The 17817-nt window shown below is 42.3% G+C and overlaps 2 protein-coding genes across 21 annotated transcripts in view; one reads left to right on the top strand and one right to left on the bottom strand.

Moving 5' to 3' along the window:
* The window catches only part of CELF4 (CUGBP Elav-like family member 4), an 801906-nt gene that overhangs the window by 449523 nt on the left and 334566 nt on the right, over nt 1-17817 (bottom strand). The window lies entirely within an intron of this gene.
* Nucleotides 1-17817, top strand: part of LOC148127457 (uncharacterized) — a 163506-nt gene that overhangs the window by 68199 nt on the left and 77490 nt on the right. Inside the window, exon 3 of the mRNA XM_087928646.1 lies at nt 13213-13394. Within this exon, the coding sequence (XP_087784772.1) occupies nt 13213-13394 (182 nt within the window). The remainder of the gene's footprint in view (nt 1-13212; nt 13395-17817) is intronic.

The following is a 17817-nucleotide window of genomic DNA, read 5'->3' as shown; positions in this document are numbered from 1 at the left end:
GCAGATTGCTGGCAGTTTGATTCTGATCGGCTGAAGGTTCACTCAGCCTTCCATCCTTTGGTAAAATGAGAACCCAGATTGCTGGGGGCCATATGTAAAAACCACTTAGAGAGGGCTGCAAAGCAGCGTGAAATGGTATATAAGTCTAAGTGCCATTGCTATTCCTTCCTCCCTCCCTCCCTCCCTCCCTCCCTCCTTCCCTCCCTCCCTCCCTTCCTTTCTCCATGCTGGCACAGTGGTTAGAATGCAGTATTGCAGGTTAACTCTGCCAACTGCTAGCAGTTTGATTCTCACCTTCTTCTAGTCCAAAGGTCTTCAAACTTGGCATGTTTAAGACTTGTGGATTTCAACTCCCAGAATTCCTGAGCTAACATGACTGGAGGAGGAATTCTGGGAATTGAAGTCCACAAGTCTTAAAGATGTCAAGTTTGAAGACCCCTGGTCTAACCTATTTGAAAAGAAGGGTTAAGGAGGACACAAGAAGTATCTTCCGTTATTTGAGGGACTGTCACAGAGAAGAAGGGATTGACTTATTCTCCAAAGCCCCAGAAGGCAGAACAAGTAGTAAGGAGTAGATGTATATATATAAAAAGATCTGAACTAGAAGTAAGGGTAAACTTCCTGACAGTGAGAACAATCAATGGAACACCTTACCTCTAGAAGATGTGAGTGCTCCATTAATGGAGATTTTCAAAAAAACAGACTATTTGACCGAGATGGTCTTAAGGTTTCCTTCCTTGAGCAGAGGGTTGGACTAGATGACTTCCCAGCCCTATAACTCTGTCTTCTATGCTGTTGGAGTCCCAGCCCTATGACTCTGTCTTCTATGCTGCTGGAGCACGTATTCGATCCTTTCTCTTTCTCCATCTTTCAGAAGATACACCTGGGTAGCTTCCCGTGCCTTGCGAAGTTGGAAAAAGGCGGCACAATCTCTTTGAAGATGAAAGTTGCCATTCAGTAGCTCCCATTTCATTTATTAGTAAAGAGACGATCCTATTCGCACAGGAATGACCAATGAGATGACATCAATTGTCTTCACTTCAAAAGAGGCCTCTTCCTCATTAACATCTCTTTGTAATCTGACATGAAGAGAATTTCCTTTTCTCCTCCCATCGCCACGATGAAGGGAAAGATTTGCCAGGTATGACATTATCTTAAGCAAGAGATCAAGGCATCTCCTTTCCTTTTGTGGAAATGTATATGTGTGTGTGTGTGTTTTCCCCAAGAGTTTTGACAGAGCTAGCACAGGCGGAAGATTTTTGCCTTCAAGAAGAAATTCTCCGTATTAGTTCTGCACATGCTAATACCGAGGAGGAGAATGAGAGAAATTTCAATGGATAGAGATTTCGGGAGACGAGAATGCATACTGATTAAGAAGCGAGGGATCTCGAATTAGCGCTGATGAAAAAAAACACAACCACCGAAAAATCCCTACACTATCTTTACTGCAATGAAGAACAGCAGCTGTGGTCTTGGCATCTCTTGGTAGGAGATGATCAGGCAGAGACTGGGGGAGGGGTCAAATGTGTCATCAGCCTGGAGCATACTCACAAGAAATTTAAGTCCAGAACACTTTGAATTCTGTTAACTCTTATCTACCTCCAATTTGCTAGGAGTTCAGATTCCCTGTAGAGCTTGAAATAAACTGATATACTCACTTGAATTGCCTGGATTCCTGAGTTCCAGTGCTTGACTATAGTTTCTCTCTCTCTCTCTCAATCTCTCTCTCTCTCTCTCTCCCTCTCTCTCTCTCATCTTCCTGTCTGTCTGTCTGTCTTTCTGTCTATCTATCTATCTATCTATCTATCTATCTATCTATCTATCTATCTATCTATCTATCTATCTATCTATCATCTATCTATCTACAGTATCTATCTATCTACAATATCTATTTATCTACAGTATCTATCTATCTATAGTATCTATCTATCTATCTATCAGTATCTATCTATCTATCTATCTATCATCCATCCTTTCATCTCTCTCTCTCTCTCTCTCTCTCTCTCTTCTTCTTCCTCTTTCTCTCTCTCCTCTCTCTCTCCTCCCTCCCTCCCTATTAATAATAGAGTAGAATAATAATAGAATAATAGAGTTGAAAGGGACATTGGAGGGCTTTTAGTCCAACCTCCTGTTCTATACCAACTCAGACAAGTGGTTGTCCAATCTCTTCTTGAAAACCTCCAGTGATGGAGTACCTACAACTTATGAAGGGAAGCTGTTCCATCGGTTAATTGTCCTTACTCTTAGAAATTCCAGGTTGATTCTCTCCTTGATTAGTTTCCATCCATTGTTTCTCGTCCTGCCTTCATGGGCTTTGGAGAATAGCTTGATCCCTTCCTCTTCTCTGTGGCAGCCCCTCAAATGCTGGAAGACTGTCCTTCTCTTCACTAAACTAGACATACCCAATTCCTGCAACCGTGCTTTGTACGTTTTGGCCTCCAGTCCCCTAATCACCGTTGTTGCTCTTCTGTGGGCTCTTTCTAGAGTCTCAACATCTTTTTGGATAACGGGTTGGCCAAAATTGAATGCAATATTCCAAGTGTGGCGTGAAGACTTCAAACAAAGTGAACTCTTTCATTTCCTCCCACTAAAAATGTAAAGATGCAGCTGAACCCTCCGGGAGCTAAAATTACTGACCCTCCCTTCTTCTTTTTCCTTATAAGACAGCTGGAAAGTTCATTTGAGGACAAGTTGGAGTGCAACTGAGAAGCCAACATGAGTCTCCACCACTACATGGGAAAGAAAGAGAATTAAGGCTATTTTTAAGTAGAAAAGAATCCCTTCTCTTTTTTTCCCCTCTAAGGTTAAGATTTTGTGCTTTTTGATGTTTCTATTTTGTTAGAAAAAGAAGAAAAGGGTTTCTCCTTGCCAGACTCTCTTCGGCTGTGGGTGGGAAGAAGACAATCTGGACAGCAAAGGAAGATACATTTTGGTGTTGAAACAATGGTTGTTGGGTCAAAGCTTTGCATGAATTACTGAATTGGATAATAGTCAAATGGCTGAGGGCCTATGACAGGGCTAGAACTCACCATCTCCTGGTGATTGGCCCCAAAATCACCCAGCCAGTGAACAGGACTAAAACTCACTTTCTCCTGGTGATTGATACAGAGTCACCCAGCCAGTTTTCATCTCTAAGGTGGGACTAGAACTCACACTCGCCCTGGTGATTGACCCAAAGTCACCCAGTCAGCTTTCATGCCTAAGGCGGAACTAGAACCCAACAACTCCTGGTAATTGGCCCAAAGTCCACCAGCCAGTTTTCATACCTAAGGGAAGACTAGAACTCACTTTCTCCTGGTGATTGACACAAAGTGTCAAACCCAAACATCTTTTATGTCTAAGGTAGGACAAGAACACGGTCTACTGGTGATTGGCCCAACATCACCCAACCAGATTTCATGTGTAAGGTGGAACTAGAACTCACACTCTTCCTGGTGATTGACCCAAAGTCACCCAGTCAGCTTTCATGCCTAAGGTGGAACTAGAACCCACCAACTCCTGGTAATTGGCTCAAAGTCCACCAGCCAGTTTTCATACCTAAGGGAAGACTAGAACTCACTTTCTCCTGGTGATTGACACAAAGTGTCAAACCCAAACATCTTTTATGTCTAAGGTAGGACAAGAACTCACGGTCTACTGGTGATTGGCCCAACATCACCCAACCAGATTTCATGTGTAAGGTGGAACTAGAACTCACACTCTTCCTGGTGATTGACCCAAAGTCACCCAGTCAGCTTTCATGCCTAAGGTGGAACTAGAACCCAACAACTCCTGGTAATTGGCTCAAAGTCCACCAGCCAGTTTTCATACCTAAGCCAAGACTAGAACTCACTTTCTCCTGGTGATTGACACAAAGTCACCCGAACATCTTTTATGTCTAAGGTAGGACAAGAACTCACGGTCTACTGGTGATTGGCCCAACATCACCCAACCAGATTTCATGCCTAAGACAGGACTAGAACTCCCAGACTCCTGGTGGTTTTCCCAAAGTCACTCTGCTGGCTTTCATGCCTAAGATGAGACTAGAACTTGCTTTTTCCTGGTGATTACCCAAAGTTACCCAGCCAGTGTTAATGCCTAAGGTGAGACTAGAACTCACCATCTCCTGGTGATTGGCACAAACTTACTCAATCAGCTTTCCTGCCTAAGGTGGAACTAAAACTCACAGTTTCCTTTTGATTGGTGAAAAAATCACCAAGCTGGCTTTTGTGCCTAAGGCAGGACTAGAACTCACCATCTCCCGTTCCCCTAGCCGCTAAACATAACTGGATCTGTTACTATGAAGTTATTACTGTCTCACCAGCCCCTGTGGTCACGTGATCGCAATTTGATTGGCAACTAGCTCGCATTTAGGATTGTCTGTGGTATTCTGTGTTTATGGAATCACAATTTTGTAACCTTCCCGGCAGGTTTCAGACAAGGAATCTCAATTGAGTATGCTGAATCTTTTTTAAAAAATGTAGAAAATGTATATTGCTGCCTATTCACACATCGAGAATCTGCTTAACAAACAGGGTAAAAATGGCTGGAAAATCATGACCGATCATGGGATGATTCACTTACAGACCAAATCCCTTAGCAACTGAAATTCCAGTCTCTGTTGTGGTTGCAAGTTGAGGACTACCCATCCGTGTGAATTGAATACAGGTAGTCCTCAACTTCAGTTCATTTAGTGACCATTTGGAACAAGTAACTTAGGATTATTTTTCATACTTAGGACCATAGCGGCATCCTCGGAATCACGTGATCAAATTTTAGATGCTTCGCAGCCGACTCATATTTATGACGGTTGCCATGTCCCGGGGTCACAAGATCCCCTTTTGCAACCCTCTGACAAGCAAAGCCAATGGGGAAGCCAGAGTCACTTAATGACCTTGTTAGTTATTCGACAACTGCAGTGATTCACTTAACAACAGTGGCAAGAAAGGTCGTAAAATGGGACAAACTCACTTTAAAAAAATGTCTCACTTAGCAATGCAAATCTGGGGCTCAACTGTGATCGTGCTTCAAGGCCTTCCTGAATTCTGTGGCCACTTCATCTCAATTTGCAGCCTTCCCAGCCAACTTCCCACAAGAAATGTCAAATTTGCTTCATAACCATAGTAAAAAATGGTTGAAAAATGATGAGCAGTCATGTAATAATTCTCTTAAGGACCAGATAGCTTAGCAACTGAAATTCCAGTCCCGGTGGTGGATGTAAGTCAAGGACAGCCTATCCATGCAAATGGAATAGGCGAAAAGGTTTTTGTGATGCTGAACCACACAGTGCCAGAAAAGATGACAAACAAAGCTTTTTTTTTTTTTTTTGCAAGTCCCGGTTTATTGCGGGAGAAGTGAAGCCAGTTCGAAACACACCTTGGGGAATTGGAGCCTCACATAAACTGAGAATGTTATTAAATCAGGGGAAATTAGAATCACACGGAATAGAATAAATCACGCGAAAAAGCAGCTCAGTAGCCGGATCCACCGAAGCTAAGGGACAGTATTTATCAGAATTTGCCTGGAAAAAAAAAAAAAGAAAGGAAAACGAGCAAGCATTTAAAGACACGCTTGGAAACCAAAAGAAGGAATGTATGAGATTGTATAGAAGATAGGAAGAAGAATGGATGGGATGAGGGACAGAGGAGAGAAATGGTGGCTCGGTTGGAAATTCATGTTAGGAAGGGCAACTCAACCTAGAAAAAATCTTTGTATTTATTGTGTTTATTTATTTATATTCTGCCAGTGCTTTTTTTAAAAAAAATAACTTAAGTTGTCACACATACTAATATTCCTTCCTCATCCTATTTTCCCCGTAACAGCAACCCTGTGAGGTGAGTTGGGCAGAGAGGGAGACACTTGAGCAAAGTTATCCAGCCGGCGTTCATGCCTAAAGTGGAACTAGAACTCACAGTCTCCTGGTGATTGGCCCAACATCACCCAACCAGCTTTCCTGCCTAAGATAGGACTAGAACTCACTTTCTCCTGATAATTGGTTGGAAGTCACCCAACTGGCTTTCATGCCTAAGATAGGACTAGAACTCACAATCTCCTGGTGATTGAACCAACATCACCCAACCGGCTTTCCTGCCTAAGATAGGACTAGAACTCACTTTCTCCTGGTGATTGGTTGGAAGTCACCCAATTGGCTTTCATGCCTAAGATAGGACTAGAACTCACAGTCTCCTGGTGATTGGCCCAACATCACCCAACCGGCTTTCCTGCCTAAGATAGGACTAGAACTCACTTTCTCCTGGTGATTGGTTGGAAGTCACCCAATTGGCTTTCATGCCTAAGATAGGACTAGAACTCACAGTCTCCTGGTGATTGGCCCAACATCACCCAACCAGCTTTCCTGCCTAAGATAGGACTAGAACTTACTTTCTCCTGAAGATTGGTTGGAAGTCACCCAACTGGCTTTCATGCCTAAGATAGGACTAGAACTCACAGTCTCCTGGTGATTGACCCAACATCACCCAACCAGCTTTCCTGCCTAAGATAGGACTAGAACTTACTTTCTCCTGATGTGTCAGCTGATGCTCCATTCAACATCCAAGAAAGAAATACTTGGACTCTTTTAATTAGAGAAAAGATATCTTTTTACTGGAAGTCAAGGGGTAGCAACAAAAGAATTCTGAATCGGAGAAAATGTGCGCGTAAATCACATATACAAAGTAATGGCAATGTTCCCACCCCCAATAGTTCAAATGGTTCTTCCAATTAAAAGTTGTGTATATTATCATGTGGGCATCTCCAGGTGGTTATGAGGCTTCTGTCCGTTGACCTTGGCATATTTTGAGAAAGGTTTGCAGCTGCGCATAGCATAGAAGAGAAAGCAAGGAATAGAAACCTAAGCAAGAATATATTCCCCCACCCCCAGTTTATACAATTCAGTTTGTAACACCTCCAGCTCACTTCCCATAACTATCTCCCCTCCTCCCCCCGTTACTTATGACAGCCGAAAAATGCAAAGCGAAGGGAGAAAATCTTGAAGGCTGACATGATGATTGGTTGGAAGTCACCCAACTGGCTTTCATGCCTAAGATAGGTCTAGAACTCACAATCTCCTGGTGATTGGCCCAACATCACCCAACCAGCTTTCATGCCTAAGATAGGACTAGAACTCACTTTCTCCTGATGATTGGTTGGAAGTCACCCAACTGGCTTTCATGCCTAAGATAGGTCTAGAACTCACAATCTCCTGGTGATTGGCCCAACATCACCCAACCAGCTTTCATGCCTAAGATAGGACTAGAACTCACTTTCTCCTGATGATTGGTTGGAAGTCACCCAACTGGCTTTCATGCCTAAGATAGGTCTAGAACTCACTTTCTCCTGGTGATTGGTTGGAAGTCACCCAACTGGCTTTCATGCCTAAGATAGGTCTAGAACTCACTTTCTCCTGGTGATTGGTTGGAAGTCACCCAACTGGCTTTCATGCCTAAGATAGGTCTAGAACTCACTTTCTCCTGATGATTGGTTGGAAGTCACCCAACTGGCTTTCATGCCTAAGATAGGTCTAGAACTCACAATCTCCTGGTGATTGGCCCAACATCACCCAACCAGCTTTCATGCCTAAGACAGGACTAGAACTCACATTCTCCTGGTGATTGGCCCAACATCACCCAACCAGCTTTCATGCCTAAGATAGGACTAGAACTCACTTTCTCCTGATGATTGGTTGGAAGTCACCCAACTGGCTTTCATGCCTAAGGTAGGACCAGAACTCACAATCTCCTGGTAATTGGCCCAATGTCACCCAGCAGGCTTTCTTAGTTAAAGAAGAACTAGAACTCACCATATCCTGGTTTCTAGGCCAAGTGCCTTAACTCCTAGACCAAATTGGCTCTCAGTTGGGAATCCCATTGGAGAATGGTGGGGGGTGGGGGAGAACCATTTCGGATTACTCAAAGAAACCCTATCTTCATTAATGTGCTATAAATGAGCAGAAGAAATTTGTGTTTGCATTATTCACAATTCAGCATTTATCCTAAAATCAAAGAAACCATAATGGAATCTGCGTCATTTTTGTTGCCTTGAAGTGACCAAGTTGCCTGGAGCTCCATAAGAAGGGAGATCAGGTGGAAACTTCAGAACAGACAGCAGTCTGGAGGAGGAAGAGGAGGAAGAGGAGGACAGGGAGAAGAGGTAAGAAAGAGATGGAGGAGGAGGAGAGCAGTAATAGCACTTAGACTTATATGTCATTCCATAGTGTTTTTCAGCAATCTCCGAGTGGCTTCCAGAATCAGCCTGTTGCCCTCAATAATCTGGGCCCTCAATTTACCGACCTTGGTAAGATGGAAGGCTGGGTCAAACTTGAACTGGTTAGGATCAAACTCCAGCAAGTGGAAAGAATTAGCCTACAATGCTGCATTCTAATCACTAAGACACCAGGGCTCATAGAAGAAGAGGAGAAGGAGAAGATTGAGGAGATAAAGAAGAAGGAGAAAGAAGAGAGGAGGAGGAGGAGATAAAGAAGGAGAAGCAGAAAGAAAAAGGAGACAGGAGACAGAAGGAGGAGGAGGACAAGGAGAAGGTTAAGAAGATGGAGAAGGAGAGGAGAAGGGGGAAGATTAAGGAGATAAAGAAGAAGGAGACAGAAGAGAGGAGGAGGAGGAGGAGATAAAGAAGGAGAAGCAGAAAGAAAAAGAAGGAGGCAGGAGACAGAAGGAGGAGGAGGACAAGGAGAAGGTTAAGAAGATGGAGAAGGAGAGAGAGAAGGAGAAGAAAGGAGAGAAGAGGTTTAAGGAGACAGAGGAGCAGGAGACAGAAGGAGGAGGAGGACAAGGAGAAGGTTAAGAAGATGGAGAAGGAGAGAGAGAAGGAGAAGATTAAGGAGATAAAGAAGGAGACAGAAGAGAGGAGGAGGAGGAGATAAAGAAGGAGAAGCAGATAGAAAAAGAAGGAGACCGGAGACAGAAGGAGGAGGAGGACAAGGAGAAGGTTAAGAAGAAGGAGAAGGAGAGAGAGAAGGAGAAGATTAAGGCGATAAAGAAGAAGGAGACAGAAGAGAGGAGGAGGAGGAGATAAAGAAGGAGAAGCAGAAAGAAAAAGGAGACAGGAGACAGAAGGAGGAGGAGGACAAGGAGAAGGTTAAGAAGATGGAGAAGGAGCGAGAGAAGGAGAAGAAAGGAGAGAAGAGGTTTAAGGAGACAGAGGAGCAGGAGACAGAAGGAGAAGCAGAAGGAGTTAGAAAAGAAGAAGGGAACAGGGAAGTAGAAGGAGGAGGAGAAGCAGAAGGAGTTAGAGAAGGAGATGGAGACAGAAAAGGAGAAGGAGACAGATGGTGAAAGAGAAGGAGGAGGAAAAAATACACGCACGCATGGGCCCTTTAGTCATGTTTCCATCTCATGTGAGTGGGATTTTCCTTTTATTCCCCCACCCTTACGTAACAGGGGGAGCTATGCTTGCTCCAATCACCATTAATTCAAGAAGAGGAAGCATTAGGGACGTCCCCTTTTTGCAAGACATTTTATAGCCGAGGCCAAGAACAAGCAAAATCCATTATCGAGTTACAGGAAATTCCTCCAGGACTGTCCTCACTTCTGTGCCTTCTTCTGGAGGATGACTGCGACCCATGCTTGCAAACTCACCCACATACACACACACCAACATTCCTTTGCCAAAGAGAGGGGCTGAGGGATAGAAACCCCCACCCCACATCCTGGGTTACTACCCACCCATGGCAATGTTGCCAATGGTAAGAGGAACGGGAAAAAAAAGCCAAATTAACGGTCAAATTGCTTTTCCCATCCCTCTTTCAAACGTCCTTTGTGCAAGAAGAAAACAAATATTTTGAACTTCACTTCTCAGAGTGTCTCTTTGATTTGTTTTTCTCCACACACACACACACACAAACACGCAAAAATCCACAAGGAAACCCCATGTGGAAAAGCAAATTTAAGCAAACGTGTCTACATGCATTTCCTTTCAAATCTGAAGGGCGTTTCCAGTCGTGCAAGGCTTGTAGCTCTAAAATAAATGTGTATTTTTGTTCAAATCAAGTGGAATATCTGGGGAAGGGGCAAGTCGGTTCCAACCAGTGATGGGATTCAGTTTCTTTTACTACTGGTTCTGTGGACATGGCTTGGTGGGTGTGGCAGGGAAGGATACTGTAAAATCTCCAGTCAGAGGTGGTATTTGCCGATTCTCTGAACTACTCAAAATTTCTGCTACCGGTTCTCCAGAACTGGTCAGAACCTGCTGAATACCACCTCTGGGAAGGATACTATAAAATTCCCATTCCCTCCCCACTCCTAGGGGAAGGTTACTGCAAAATCCCATTCCCTCCTTACCCCACTAACCTGCTTTCCAGCTCCATTCTCCTGTGCAGGGCAACAAAAGAAGACCCAGCCGATCAGCTGGGACACAATGGGAGGCAGAGAAGAGATGGGGTCAGGGCCAGTCAGAGGTGGTATCTGCTGGTTCTCTGAACTACTCAAAATTTCTGCTACCAATTCTCCAGAACTGGTCAGAACCTGCTGAATACCACCTCTGGTTCCAATTGTTTGAGGAGGTGCGTATCAACAGAGTTTGCTACTTATGGCAGGAGATACGATCGCCTCACAAATCCACAAAATGGCCATTGTCATTGTTAATTTTTATTGATTTTAAATCCTGAAATAGAATGGTTAAATTGTCTTGCAATGAATTGTTCATGATGATCACCGTTATTGTCATTGTTCAGTTGCTAAGTCATCTCCGGCTCATTGGACCATAATACAGGTAAGTCCTCGATTCATAATTACAAGGTATAGCTGACCCTGAGCTTTGCCTCATTTTACGAACTTTCTTGCCACCGTTGTTGAATGACTTGCAGTTAAATTGGTCAGAGAGTTCTTAAGTGAATCTGACTTCCTTGTTGACTTTGTTTCTCAGGATGGGGATCATGTCAGAGACCCCAGGACACTGCAACCATCATAAATGTGAGTCAGTTGCCAAGCATCTCTACCTGACCATGTGGAGGCTGCAATGGACATTAAGTGTGACAAATGGTCAGAAGTCACCTTTTTCAATGCCATTGTAACTTTGAATGGTCACTAAATGAACAGTTGTAAGTAGAAGACTACCTGTATGCCAGGTCCTTTTGTTCTCCACTATCTTGCAGAGTTTGCCCAGACAGAGGGAGGCAGAGACAAAGAAAGAGAAAGAGAGAGAAAGAGAGAGAAAGAGGAAGAAGAGAAAAAGAGAGACAGAGAGAGACAGAGAGAAGAGAAAAAGAGAAGAGAAAGAGGAAGAAGAGAAAAAAAGAGAGAGAGAGACAGAGAGAAGAGAAAAAGAGAAGAGGAAGAGGAAGAGAAAGAAAGAGAAAAGAGAGACAGAGACACACAAGAGACAAAAAGAGAAAGGAAAAAGAGAGAAGAGACACAAAGAGAGAACAAGAGAGAAAGAAAAAGAGAAAAGGAGAGAGAAAGAGGAAGAAAGAGAAAGAGGAAGAAAGAGAGACAAAGAGATATACAGAGAGAGAGAAAGAGAGAGAAAGAGAGAAAGAAAGAGAAAAGGGGAAAGGGGAAGAAAGAGAGGGAGAGAAAGAAAGAGGGAGAAAGTGGAAGAAAAAGAGAGAAACAGGAAGAAAGAGTGACAGATACAGAGACAGAAAAAGAATGAGATAAAAAGAAATAGAGAGAGAAAGAAAAAGAGAAAGAGAAAGAAAGAAATAGATAAAGAAAGAAAAAGGAAGAGAAAGAAAGAAAAAGAGAGAAAGAGAGATATACAGAGAAAGAGAAAGAAAGAAATAGATAAAGAAAGAAAAAGGAAGAGAAAGAAAGAAAAAGAGAGAAAGAGAGATATACAGAGAAAGAGAAAGAAAGAGAAAGAAGAAAGAGAGATCTAAGTGCTAGAGCCCATTGTAACTACATAGCCAAAAAGGCATTAAGACTTGTTAACCTAATCCTACGTAGCTTTTTCTCTGGTAATATCACACTACTAACTAGAGCATACAAAACATTTGCTAGACCAATACTCGAATACAGCTCATCAGTCTGGAACCCACATTACGTATCTGATATTAACACAGTTGAGAAAGTCCAGAAATATTTCACAAGAAGAGTTCTCCACTCCTCTACTTGTTGCAGAATACCTTATGCCACCAGACTTGAAATTCTAGACCTAGAAAACCTAGAATTACGCCGCCTTCGATCTGATCTAAGTATGGTATATAAAATCATACATTGCAATGTCCTACCTGTCAATGAATACTTCAGCTTCAACCATAACCACACAAGAGCACACAATAGATACAAACTCAAGGTTAACCGCACCAAACTTGATTGCAGGAAATACGACTTCAGCCACAGAGGGGTCATTGTCTGGAATCCTCTACCTGACTCGGTGGTTTCTTCCCCAAACCACAAACACTTTCACCTTAGATTGTCTACTATTGACCTCACCCCTTTCCTAAGAGGTCTGTAGGGGGCATGCATAAGCGCACCAATGTGCCTACCATCCCTGTCCTATTGTTTATTTTATTTTTCTTATATATATCCATGTATTCTTAACTATGTATATACTTATACCTATTATCTTGTAAGGGATTGACAAATCAAATAAATAAATAAAATAGATAGGGAGAGGGAGGGAGGTTAGCTAAATGGAACTACCAAGCTTGCTGTTGTAGAAAGGGAGAATTTATCTTGTCTGCTCAATACGTGTATTTTTAACTTTAAAAACTGCCTGGCCAAAATTAGGAACAATTGATTTTACACTTAGCCTTTGCAAACAGAAGGAGGAAAGCGGGGAAGTAGTTGTGGGTCATGGACTTTTACCAACATGCTTTGGGTTAATGACTGCTGAGAAAGCAACTTGGAAGCTCTGGAGGGGAATGAATAAATTGCTCTCGTCTTTTACATATCCGCGACCCCTCCTGCCTCCCGTTTGGACTTGGATCCTCTCCAGCTCTTCTGCCAGACAATAAAAGCACTGACCTCATCGGGGGAACTGTCCAGGCAGGCACTCGGCACGGACATCTGTCCTCGGAGGGCATCAGAAACGAGGAGAATTTAGATACTCAACATGGAGAAAATGGAGAAGAAGATCTGTGGTCCTTTTCTCCCCATGCTCATCATCATACATCTCAGAGGACAACTAGACAGGTCTTTCCTACACTGATCAGGCAACGGTGGGATTTGCCGGCTCACCGAACTGACCATAAAACGACCATAAAATTAGCTACGGGTTTGCCCGAACCAGTAGCTGTCTGTCTGTCTGTCTGTCTATCTATCTATCTATCTATCTATCTATCTATCTATCTATCTATCTATCTATCTATCTATCTATCTATCTATCTATCTTCCCATCCATCCATCCATCCAGTCTGTCCGTCCATCTGTCTGTCTGTCTGTCTGTCTATCCGTCCGTCCATCCATCCATCCATCCATCCATCCATCCATCCAGCCAGCCAGCCGGCCAGCCAGCCAGCCAGCCAGCCAGCCAGCCAGCCAGCCAGCCATCATGTCTGTCTGCCTGTCTGTCTGTCTAGCTATCTAGCTATCAAGCTATCTAGCTAGCTATTGTCTGCCTTTCTATCTATCTATCTATCTATCTATCTATCTATCTATCTATCTATCTATCCATCCATCCATCCATCTATCCATCCATCCATCCATCCATCTATCTCCTCCTTGGCGCTCTCTGAGCTTGATTGTTTTCTGGCCAATGTTTCATTACCCAACAAGGTAACATCATCAGTCTACCAGCTTGGGTAATGAAATAACTGCCAGAAAAAAAATACCCAGCTCAGAGACCACCAAGGACCCCACTACCCCAGTCTCCTGCCTGAAATACAGTCTACTTGGTTATGTTATGGTACAGAGTTTCACCTCTTGAACCTTGGCTGACAATGGATAATCCAGCCACTGAGCCGTTTTGCAAAAGAAATTAAAAAATAAAATAAAAAAAATGATGGCCTTTACTCTTGTCTCATCTCTTTTGCAGACTCAAGGATCTTAAAAACATAATCAGGAAGGTATAAGATAGTCCTTGACTTAGTTCACTTAGTGACCATTTGAATTTACACAGGCACTGTAAAATGTGACTTATGACCGTTTTTCAGTTATAACCTTTGCAGCATAGCATTGCTATGGTCATGTGATCCAAATTCACATAATGAAAATTCACATAAATATGAAAATTCACAAATATGAAATCACGTGATCATGTGATTAAAATTCACATAAATATGAAAATTCACATAAATATAAAAATTCACATAAATATGAAAATTCATCCAAATGTGAAAATTCATCTAAATATGACAACACATAAATAAAAAATCATATCATCATGTGATCAAAATTCATCTAAATATGAAAATTCAACAAAATATGAAAATTCACAAATACAAAAATCACGTGATCATGTGAGCAAAATTCACATAATGAAAATTCACATCAATATGAAAATTCACAAATATGAAATCATGTGCTCATGTGATTAAAATTCACATAAATATGAAAATTCGCACAATACGAAAAGTCATCTAAATATTAAAAGTCACATAAATATAACATCAAGTCATCATGTGATCAAAATTCATATAAATATGAAAATTCACATAAATATGAAAATTTGCACAAATACAAACCAGTTGCGAAGCATCAACGCTTGGCAACTGGTTCAAGTTTATGACTGTTGCTGTGTCCCAGGGTCACATGATCCTCTTTGTTACCTTCTGACAAGCAAAGCCAGATTCCCTTAATAACCAGATTACCAACTTATCAACATTGGTGGTCCACTTAACAACCAGGGCAGGAAAAGTCATAGAATGGGGTCAAACTCGCCTAAGAAGTGTCACACTTAACAACAGAAATTTTGGGCACAATTACAATCGTAAGTCGAGGATTTTTATAATCAGTTTTCTCTCCATGATAACATCCCTGGCTGCGACCTAGAGGCTGGACAAGTGAGGTCAGACCGAATAAATCACGCTGTGTTCGTTGGATAATATGTCGAAAAAGCAATTTTAGAGGAGGGGATCTCTCCCCCCTCTGCTCCAACAGAAGTATAAATCAGAATCAGAATCAGGAAAGAGCTGGAAGGGACCTTGGAGGTCATCTAGCCCAGCCCTTCTGCCCAAGCAGGAGATCCTACATACCACTTTGGACAAGTGACTGTCCAGTTGTTGGATCTCTCTTCCTCCTCCTTGTATGATCTGATTTTGAGCATGAATCTTTGAGTAAGGATGTGTAGAAGCCTCGTTGGAGAATTAGGCTGCCCTTAAAAATTGCACTGCCGCAGAATATAAATATTTATATATGGAACTGTCATAAATCTGTCAGCTTGGCTAACGTATGAGTTGCCAAGGTAACTTTGGGGAGATTTAAAAAATAATAATAAAAAATCAAACATTGAACAGCTCATAAGCCGGAGTTGTAGACTAGCTGGATTAAAAGAGAGGTGGGGGGAGGGAGAGAGGGAGACAGAAAGAGAAAGAAAGAGAGAAAAAAAAGAGAGAGAGAGATACAGAGAGGGAGAGATAGAAAAAGAGAAAGAGAAAAATAAAGAGAAAGAGGAAGAAAGAGAAAGGCCAACTTGACCAACTGACCACATAAGACCTTAACAGAATAACAGAGTTGGGACCTTTTAAGTCATCTAGTCCAACCCCTGCACCTACAAAAGCAGAAGAGAGCTGAAACAAGACACTTAAATTGAAGTTCTACTGATGATGTTACCTAGTTTGGTGATGAAACATCCAGCAACTAAACAATTCCATCATTTCATGCCTTCAACCTGGACTGGTCAGGTGGGAGATACGTTCTCCGGGGTGCTAATGAAGGTGCTAACACGAATCCAGTCAACAGATTTGGTTGCCTCCTGGTCTGGAGATCAGGGAGCCTCCTTCCATCTTTCTCTCCCAGGAGGCAGAGAAAGTCCCCCATTAATATTGGCAGCGAGTTATTTCCTGGGTTCCCTTTGAGTCTAACATTGAGTGTGGCTTGTCCATCTTTGCACCTGTCACTTGCTGAATGTAATGGATGGGGAAAGCATGGCCAACGTTACAACAAAAAGGCAATTCAAGCTCCTGAAAGCCAGACAAAGGAAGAAGATTTCCCTCTGCGTCCTCAGACATCAAAGAATTGGGATCCTAAAGATCAAAGGAGATATGGAGGACGTATCTTCTTACCTTGGACAATCTAATTTCATCTCAAAAGCAAAATTGGGAATCAGGGCGTGAGAAGTATTTGGAAATGGGAAAGGGATTCCAACGTGGTAGGTTAGACTGGAAATCTAAAAATAATCATTTCAAGAAGGAAATGAGGAATTTGTTAGCTAGGGTGGTTAAGGCACCAGACTAGATAGGAAAAAAAAATATGTAAGTTCAAGTCCCAATTTAGCCAATCAAGCTGGCTGGATGACTTTGATCTAATCACCAGGAAAAGTGAGTTCTAATCCCGCATTAGGCAGAAAAGCCACTGGATTATCTTTGGGCCAATGACCAGGAAAGGTGATTTGTAGTTCCAGCTTAGGCACACAAGCCACTGGACGACTTTGAGCCAATCTCAGGGAGATGGTGAGTTCTGGTCCCTCTTTACGCATGAGAATCAGCTGGGTGACTTTGGCCCAATCACCAGGAGAGGTGAGTTCTAGTTTCCACCTTTGGCACAAAAAATGCTGGGTGACTGGGCCACTCACCAGGAGATGGTGAGTTCTAGTCCCACCTCAGGCATGAAAGTGAGCTAAAAACAAATCACAAAACACATCTATAACTCTCTCATGTGGATTCTACACACAGCTATTCCGTGTGCTCACTATTTCCCTCTTAAAGTGGTTGAAAATGTTCCAGGATTAATTTAGGCCCAGTTTTCCAACAAAGAATTCTTTCTCTGTTCTTTAAAGAGATCAAGATTACACCACCTTTTGACTAAGATGACTTGGGTGGGGTGTTGGATTAGAACACCTGCAAGGTCCTTCCCAACCCTGTTATGTTCTAGCTATGACTGATCTCAGATAGTTAATGTTAATCATGTTGATCAGAACAGATGTGGAAGAGACCTTGGAGGTCTTCTAGTCCAACCCATGGTTCAAGTAGGAAACCCTATACCATTTCAGACAAGCAGCTGTCCAGTCTCTTCTTCCAAAACCTCCAGTGATGGAGTACCCACAACTTCTCATGGCAAGCTGTTCCACTGATTAATTGTTCTAATAGTCAGGAAATTTCTCCTTAATGCCAGATTGCTTCTTTCCTTGATTAGTTTCCAACCATTGCTTCCTCTCCTGCCTTCGGGTTCTTTGGAAAATAAGTTGACCCCTCTCTTCTTTGTGGCAACCCCTCAAATACTGGAAGACTGCTAACATGTCACCCCCAGTCCTTCTTTTCTCCAGACTGGACATACCCAATTCCTGCAACCGTTCTTCATATGATTGTGCTCAAGAGCATTGCACAGTTATATTTGCCAAGACAGTTGCGTATAGTAACTGAGATGGACAGCTGGTCATATCTACTTCCTGTTACAGAAACAGGGATTAGAGTTGAAAGTCGACATGATCACAAGAGGGGCATCTTCCTGAACTACAAAAACAGCCCGGTGTGTTTTGAGACTGCTTTGCTATTCTCTTTAAAATTAAAAAGTTCTGGATTCTGATCAACAGCTGCATTCCATGCCAGATGGGACAATAAAATTGGAGGATAAACAGCAGAATGACCTTGTGTAAGACTATTCTTTAGTCTGTTAAATGCATTATTCTATAGACTGTTAAATGCATTATTCTTTAGTCTGTTAAATGCATTATTCTTTAATGTGTTAAATGCATTATTCTGTAGTCTGTTAAATTTGTTATTCCTTAGTCTGTCAAATGCATTATTCTTTATTTTGTCAAAAGCATTATTATTTAACTGGTTAA

This window comes from Pseudonaja textilis, chromosome 2, assembly GCF_049901715.1.
Source record: "Pseudonaja textilis isolate UNSWEBS1 chromosome 2, rPseTex1.2, whole genome shotgun sequence".
Lineage (NCBI taxonomy): Eukaryota > Metazoa > Chordata > Lepidosauria > Squamata > Elapidae > Pseudonaja > Pseudonaja textilis.
The sequence above is the reverse complement of the archived record's forward strand: the minus strand, read 5'-3'. Positions and strand labels throughout refer to the sequence as shown.